The sequence below is a fragment of the Lactuca virosa genome, chromosome 8 (genome assembly GCF_052849685.1).
Source record: "Lactuca virosa cultivar CGN04683 chromosome 8, Lactuca_virosa_CGN04683_v6, whole genome shotgun sequence".
Lineage (NCBI taxonomy): Eukaryota > Viridiplantae > Streptophyta > Magnoliopsida > Asterales > Asteraceae > Lactuca > Lactuca virosa.
The window spans coordinates 109,930,174-109,938,463 of record NC_136433.1 but is presented as its reverse complement, the minus strand read 5'-3'; the positions used below and the strand labels follow the sequence as shown (position 1 = coordinate 109,938,463).

The window sequence follows — 8,290 nt, the reverse complement described above, 5'->3', positions numbered from 1 at the left end:
ACATCCCAAGGCTGGATTATCAAGTAAAGTTTCCAACTTTACGTCCATGCATGCAAGAAAGGAACCCTAGAGCCCAAAATGGCTTAATAAAGGACTTAATGCACGGATGGGACTTAGGACTTATCAAAGCTTGCAACTTTATGCCAAGAGAGGTCATAAAAGGGTTATATTTAACATAGTAACCCCTGGAACCCTTAACCTTTTGGACAACCCAACCATACACCCAAAAATCAAGCTAAAACATCCCACAAAGAGATCTAGAAGATAATAACATAAGGTTTCGACTTTATACCTCAAAAGGACTGCAACGAATGGAGAGCTTCTGGATCCAAAGCCTTCCTTCCAATCTAAGCACCTTCAATCTTTAAACTCCTTCCAAAGAACACAAAAAACCAACTCTCCAAGCTCACCACAAGCTCACACACTCAACCTTGAAGGATAATACACGAAATTAGGGTTTTCTGGACAAGGAGGCTGGTAAGGAGGCCAGCCAAGGGAGTCAAGGTCTTTAAATAGAGTGAAAAACCCTAAAATTAGGGTTTTCTTAAATAGCGTCCAACTCGTCGAGTTCCCTTCACCAACTCGACGAGTTGGTCCTTAAAAACACGCGCCCCAAAAGCTTCCAAAACGTCAAGTTTATGCCATAAAATCGACGAGTTGGCCCCTAAAAAGGAATTTATTTCCATAATTGACCTTCTACATTCCGAATGTTACACTTCGACCCATCGTACAGTGAGGAGACTCACCTCAACCTGCTGAATATCTCAGATAAAAGCTTGGACCGCTGATCCAAAAAATCCCCGCACTTGCATCACCAAATAATACCCAATTAATAATTAGTCCATATGTAACACCCCGAATTTAGAAGGCCTAGAAAGGAAAGAAAAGACCTCAAAATAAGGAAGTGACTTGTCGAGTAAATAGGGTGACTCGACGAGTAGGAGCGCGACTTGGATCGCGAATTAAGTGACCTGCTCGACGAGTCAGAGGACTGACTCGGTGAGTTGGTCAGGTTTTGGGAAAACCTTAAATTCGGACTTGGTACCCTATTTAAACATCTTATTTTGAGAAAGAACTGGTAGGGTTACCGGTTGAGTAAGAGTGTGGTACTCTAGAGTCGTAATGATCGGATTATTCTGAAAACAATAGAACCATTAAGGGTAGAACTATAACCATTAAGGGTATATTACAATTATATATAACTAGGAAAGTTTCCCCCCGCGTTGCGGGGGTTAAAGGGTATTCCATTGTAAACAATGTTATTGATTAAGTATTTAACACAAACTGTTAAGTTGTCATGCATGCAACATAGATTCCGCATGTAACTGCCATGCATTCAGGTCTTTTTCGTCTCCATGCCTTCTCAAATTGTTACTCTGGTCAGCCTGATACTTTGTGGTAGCAGTTTTGTCACATGACACCATAAAATGCAACAAAAATGAGATGATTTTACTTTTTACAACACAATACAATACAAGACATACGATATACATGAAAAATGTTTCAGTTAAGAAATAAATCGTTCAATCAAGTCAGCTTCATCCAGGTCAAAGTAATATAGAAACCAAAGGAAGGCTTTCAGCCGTTTATGTTCCCTGAATACCATTGATGACAAAAGCACCCAAAGTTAAAATTATTTATTCATGTATTTCTGATTTTATTTTATAGCTATCTATCCTCTTCATCTAAAACTCTGTTAACAAATAATGTATAATAAAATTAACATTAACAACAATTTGGGTTTAAAAGGTCACAAGCCCTAAGATTGAGAGAGGTTTAGGCAGGAGTATATGTATAAGTAACCCCATAAGAATATAGGTCAGTATTACAGGGGTCTTGTATGTCCAAACCAAATTTAAGACCAAAAAGTTCACACACCCACAAAAAAAAAATATACAAATGCAATTCTGATGCTCCTTCGATATAACATGTCAGTGACTTAAAGCCTTATGAAAGGTGATTTTAAAGGCAAAATAGCCATTTTACATGAATTTTAACACTCATGGACAAAGGGTTACCAAAGATGATTTTAGGGGCAAAGCTCTCATTTTACGTAGATGCAACATTGTAGGGACATAAAGTGTGAACCAATGCGGTTTTAGGGGGAAAATGGTGAATTTAAGTAGGAAATAAACTCCCCAAAATATCTATTCTTGTTAGGTCATGTAACCATCAAGCAAAAACAATTGTACCTTAGCATGGTCAAGTTCTTCCAATAGCAAAACTCCAGCACCTTCTCTAATTAAAATCCATAACAACCCTATAGTTAAAAGGAAGAAGAGGACTCCAACATTGTAACTCATAATTATACTTATGAAATCAGTAATAACCTTTGAAAATGGAAAAATTATACATATATTATATACATAATGTTAGCACCTGATAATAACCTAATAATCACCTGTGTGTACAATTCCGTTTGCATGCTTTATGAAAAAAGTGTCTGTAAATTCTCAAATTCTTTTCTCAATTTGCTAGTTTTATTTTCCAAGTTCTTGTACCTTTGGCAATGAGAAAATCATAAAATCTATCGTTGTAAAGCACGTAATACACATAAAAATTAAATATAAATGAAAATCTAAAATAAATTATATCTTAGCAAAACTTACAGAAAATTTTCATACTTTGAACCAACAAAAGAGACCACTTTGTCTTGAAAAAGCCAAGATAGCAGCTGGAAGATCTTATTATCTCAGTCAACAAAGGGACAATAAAAAATACAGTGTAACAAAACAAACCAAGTAACTAATGGAGGTGTAAAATTTACCATTTTTGATCTCAAAGTCTTCATCAATAAAGACCTTTCTTTCTCAGATTCCTTAAAACATGAACAAACCAACCTTTCTCTTGTTCGAATTGGTTTCAGTTTTGTAGTAATCTGCATTCAAACAGCCAAAAAATGAAACTAAATTCCAATTTCAATTAAGTAAACATAAAAAACTTTATTAGTTAAGAAAATAAACATGTAACTTCAATCTGTCTGCCTGATCACAAAATCAGACGAAAGTTGAACTCTAATAAATTAATGCCAACATCTTTATTAGGTTGACAACAAAAAAGTGTTTGTATTTCATACACTCTTCAACACTTCCCATATATCCATTTGGAACAATGAATTATAACATAATAGAACAAACCAATTAAATTTATTGCAAAAATACATAAAGTAAATGTTACAGATTTGCCTCCTTTAAACCAAAAGAAAACATACTATAAATAAATTAAAAGTTTAGGTTTACCTTGAGAAAACCAATTGAAGCAGCCATCGAAAACTGCAAGAATCGGAAATGAAAGAGCCGTTGAAAATTGCAACTAAAAGGAAACTAAAGAAAGAAATCAAAAGATAGAAAAGATGAAATTAAAGTTTTGTTGACTGGTTTCATGTTGACTTTTTACCAAACGGAATGATTATAACCCCTTCTGCCTCGAGCTTCTTTTCCGCCTCCTCCATCGTCTTCCCTTTCTCTCGAACGCCTTTTGTATCCGACAATTATTCTTTCATAACTTCGACCTACGGATGATGTTGATTATCCGGACTCGGCTTGGAAAACGACGTCAACGGAGGTGAAGGGAAGGCACAAAGAAACCCCTGTCAGAGAGAAAGCAAGAGTCGATTTGAAGCAGCCGACAAATAAAATTGAAAGGTAGAGGCGCTGCACTCCTTTTTTTGTTCGTGTCACCACACAGCAACATAAAGAAATCAAGAACCCCTGCGTATTCAAGGTAATTAAACATAAGTTACGTTATGTGATATCAGGGGCCGTTTGGATATAGATTTTGCAATCTAAAGTATTAAAATCATAATAAAAAATAATTTGGTTAAAGTGAAGAGTAGTTCACAATAATGCAGGTTGTTGATTATTCCAAACAATATAATTCATGGAGATAGGCCTACAAAGTTCAAATTCATAGTTTCTTTCCACAATTACTAAATGTAACTAATGGGGACTGACTTCAATCAAACTTACAGCCAATAACCTCTATTGACAAAATCAAATGCCATTAGCATAAGAATGTGATACAATTTGATATCAAATCTGACTAAATATGGGCAAGGCCACAGCTTGAAACCTGAAAACCTTTTCTAATTCCCTAAAAGCATAATACCTATAATTATGTCAATGTTAAAGCTTTGGAACCATTTTAACATCCAACTCATTTAACCATATGAGTAAACCCGTGTTACTTATTTCCGTTTTGATCCCACTATTTCTTACAAAAGACTGAACGTTTTTTCATCATTCAATATATCAAACTATGAGCAAATGTTGCATTTCAACTATTCATCCATAACCCAATACCCTAGTAATTTGAAATCTAAAGAAAAAAATATATATTGCAAAGAACACATTTTTACGCATCAAAGACCAACAGCTAATAACATTCAGAGCATATCATTATTTTAACAGAAAAATTGTGAGATTAAAAGCATGCAAGGAGGGCAAAAGAGGGATTTCTCACATTCAGATTGTACTCTGAAACTTTTCCTTTTCCTTCACTTCTAATACCACCAGTTACCAAAGTTAATGGTCTTTCATCAACGACTTCATCAATGAAACCAAACTCTTTAGCGTCTTGTGGTGTCATAAAGTAGTCTCGATCCATATTCTTCTCAATCACATCAACAAATTGTTTATCTCCTTAAATACTAAAGAAGAATCACAAAAAAAATACCATCAATGCTTTCGAAGGTTCTTGTTTCTCAAAATAAAACCCTATGCCTCATCGAGGCATTTCATCAAACAGGTTAGGTGCAATTATGAACAACATAATCAACTTGTGAAAAAACATACCTTTACTAAATATGAGGCTTCCTTAAACATTAATTTCAAACCTGTGCAAAAAAAGGAAGCTTCGGGTAGTTAAAAAACCGAACTCAAAATTTCAAACTGGATTTTAACCGACAAGAAATTGAAAACTATAAAGAAAATCAAGGATGATTCGTCTTAAACCAACAGAAGGTGCAAGCGGAGAACGGAAGATTCGACTTAAATATGAAAATATGGCACTTATAACAGAACGGAAGCATAAAACAAACCACTGTTACCGTTGAAAGGTCCGATCGATACCGATGAGCGTGAAGATTCCAATATCGTCCCTTCTACTACTGTTTTTTCTCATCTTTCTTTTTGTTTAGCGCCAAGTTGAAGCCTTTTTTGTATATATATTGATTTTGGATGCTCGGTGGATGTAGAACACAAAGTAGTGACCGGCGTCGGTGGTTGTCATGAAGACTTCTGATCGGAAACAACAGGCGGAAGCGGTGACGAAAAGGTCGAGCGGAAGAAAGTTGACCGATGCTCGCTATAGAGAGACGGTGGAAGGAAAAGGGTATGAATGGCGTTTTAGTAAGAAGGAAAAAGAAGTTGTGGGAAGGTTTATGTGATTGGATACAAAAGGCGGTGGAACAGTAGAAGTGTTGGCCGGTTCGTCTAAATCAAGAACAGAGGCGGTGAAGCAATTAAAATAAGGACACAAATAAAAAAAATAAAGTGTCAAAACAATAAAAACAGAAAACCTTGGTGGCAAAAATCTAAACTTTTGGTAGCAAAAGAGTGAACAGCCAAAAAAAAATACTGTAGACAAGGCTCCCACCTTTAAGTGTATATATAATTAAAGTTATATAGACTTAGAATATGTGATTTAGCTTCATTTCCTGTTCCTTGTTTGGTTGTGGATTTAGAGTCGGGTCATTTAATCGAAGGTCGGTTATACCCAAGTTATATATAATTAGTATACACTTTATAGTTATAGAAATACCTAGAACAAGTCATACATAATACATTACTTGTTAACTGTAGGTCTCTTTTGTAGAAACTTGTATCCCTAATCAATCGTTACTAACTATATTCTATATCTCTTATCCTTATTCTTGCTTAGATAACAATGGCTGGATTTCACTTACCCGAAGACCCGTACTTCCCCGGTCAAGATCAAGGTGTAGAACCAGAAGAAAATCACGAAATTCCCTTAGACGATGATTTTGCAGAAAATTTTCCTGAAGACAATGATTCCGAATCAGAAGCCTATAATCCACCACCAGTAGCCCAAAATCCTAACCGTTGTCCGGCTTTTCAAGGCCCGATGCCTCTGTGGGTGGAAAGTTTAGAGACATGGAGCCAAGAACAGGGTCAACCAATGCCATACAATGGAGACCGAAGCTTCTATAACCTGAGCGAGGGAGGCTCAGCGGACAGAATCATGCCTATTCTGGTCCGCAGAGTTGCTCGTAATGAGGTTCAGGGTAGGACAGCCCTCAACCGAATCGCAGAAGTTGACGCCAATGCAGGAGTCAATATTGTCTGCATTCGTCGGCTGAAAGATGCTCGTGAGAGAGTTGAAAGAGACAATGAGTCTCTACTACAAGAGTTAGCTGAAACTCGAGCTGAAGTTATAGAGCTACGAGCACGTCTGACAGTATATGAAAGACATCTGCTTGCTATGGAGCGTCAACTGGCTGAGTTGAGGTTTCATTCAAGAGATACCCGTCGCCAGTAGAAGATACTCTACTCGTTTCCTATTTACTCTTTTGGTTATAGATAAGTCTACGGATAGGTTCTAGTGTTATTTTTCATGTTTTTCAGTAAGACCACGAAAATTTAAAATTCGGTAGGTCTGTATGATGTCAATGTTTTCCCAGAATTTGGTGTGTTGTAGACCTGTTTAAGGTCTAAGTTTTCCAGACTTTATGTGATCAATATGCCAATTCAATTGACATGCATTTCATAGTCTTTGAAAAATAACCATTCAATTTTATATCATTCTGTTACAAGTTGTACTTGTCGTAGACTTCTATTTCCAATTCATTACAAGATTCATGTTGAACTATATGTTTTAGTTCAGAGATATCAAAATTCATATTCACTCTTGATATCTTACCATCTTTGTATCTTTTGACTTTTATAGAAAAAGATGCCTCCTCATAGAAATCCAAGACGTAACATTGTTAATGAAGCGTCGGTGCCACCTCCGCCACCACCTCCTCAGTTCGACCCCGCTATGTTCCAAGCGGCGGTCACGGCGGCTGTAGCTGCTGCCATGTCTCATATTAATACTCCTGGTGCTAGTGGGTCAGGAGCCGGTGCAAATCCTTCTAACCATGGCGAGAGTCATGGGCACTCGCGAGAGTGCACTTATAAAGATTTTTCCAATGCCAAACCCAGGACCTTTAATGGAACTGGAGGAGTTATGGCATTAAGACAGTGGATAGAAAAGACAGAAGCAATTTTCGAAATCTACTCCTGTCCTGAAAGCAGCAAGGTCAAGTTCGCTACTTGTACCTTTTCAGAAAGGGCTTTAACGTGGTGGAATGGCCATGTTAAGTCACTTACTCTGGTAGTGGCTAATTCGATAAGCTGGGATAACTTCAAATCCATGCTTATGCGGGAATACTGTCCGCGAGGAGAAGTTCAGAAACTTGAGGAGGAGCTATGGGGTCTCTCAATGGTTGGTTCTGATATATCAACCTATACTAGTAGATTCTGTGATCTGGCAATTCTTTGCCCGGATATGGTTGCTCTGGAGAGCAAGAAGATTGAGAAATATATTTGGGGACTGTCGCCCCAAATTTAGTCAAGCGTTTTAGCTTCGAGGCCTGTTACTTTTAACAGTGCCAAAGAGCTGGCACAATCTCTTATCGACCACGGAGCCCGTCAAAACTCAGTGGTTGCTGTACCAGAACAACCGAAGGGAAACAACAACAACAACAACAACAATGACAACAACAACAACAGCAAGAAGAAGGGTAGGAAGAAGAGGAAGGGAAAGTTCTCACAGGATTCCTCAAAGAAGCAACAGCTAGTTACAGTTAATGATGCTACTGTACCTGTTGTTGTTCCTGTTAACCCAGCACCAGCTAAGCCTTATGCTGGTAATCTCCCCAAGTGCAACAAGTGCAATTTTCACCATAATGGAAATTGCAGGGAAATGCAGTGTCGTAACTGCAACAGAAAAGGGCATACTGCCCGATTCTGTAGAGCACCACCCCAACCACTTAACCAAGTACCTGCTGCTGGAGTAGGTCAAGGTTGCTACAATTGTGGTGAAGTGGGACATTTCAAAAAGGATTGTCCTAAGGCTGGAAATGCCGGTGGAGTTGGTAGAATTTTAGCATTGGGTCATGAAGAAGCAGTGGCAAACCCAGCTGTAGTCACGGGTACGTTCCTTCTCAATAACACATATGCATGCATTCTATTTGATTGTGGTGCTGAGAAGAGCTTTGTGAGCCATAATTTGAAACACTTGTTAAATCAAAACTCCCAACCATTAAAAGAAACATTCACATTCGAAA

The 8,290-nt window shown here is 37.5% G+C and overlaps 1 protein-coding gene and 1 long non-coding RNA gene across 14 annotated transcripts; one reads left to right on the top strand and one right to left on the bottom strand.

Moving 5' to 3' along the window:
* Positions 1-1,154: 1,154 nt before the first annotated feature.
* LOC145129751 (uncharacterized) lies at positions 1,155-5,454 on the bottom strand. 13 transcript variants are annotated; one of them, XR_013717647.1, is made up of 8 exons: positions 5,039-5,454; positions 4,794-4,834; positions 4,462-4,648; positions 3,240-3,710; positions 2,610-2,878; positions 2,402-2,501; positions 2,193-2,260; positions 1,155-1,595 (listed from the first exon to the last, which is right to left on the bottom strand). It is a non-coding gene; the product is annotated as an uncharacterized LOC145129751 (long non-coding RNA). The 13 variants fall into 13 exon arrangements; XR_013717648.1 differs by having other exon boundaries at positions 1,155-1,391; positions 5,048-5,454; XR_013717639.1 differs by lacking the exons at positions 4,462-4,648; positions 4,794-4,834; positions 5,039-5,454 and having other exon boundaries at positions 2,610-2,674; positions 2,768-2,878; positions 3,240-3,272; positions 3,397-3,533.
* LOC145129750 (uncharacterized) lies at positions 3,610-6,721 on the top strand. Its single transcript, XM_079064545.1, has 2 exons — positions 3,610-3,723; positions 5,881-6,721. The coding sequence occupies exon 2, from the start codon at positions 5,887-5,889 to the stop codon at positions 6,496-6,498; it is 612 nt and encodes a 203-aa protein (XP_078920671.1). The 5' UTR covers positions 3,610-3,723; positions 5,881-5,886; the 3' UTR covers positions 6,499-6,721.
* The last annotated feature ends 1,569 nt before the right edge of the window (positions 6,722-8,290 follow it).

Bases quoted from the DNA above. Each gene is read 5' to 3' on its own strand.
- LOC145129750 (XM_079064545.1), top strand. From the start codon at position 5,887: ATGGCTGGATTTCACTTACCCGAAGACCCGTACTTCCCCGGTCAAGAT.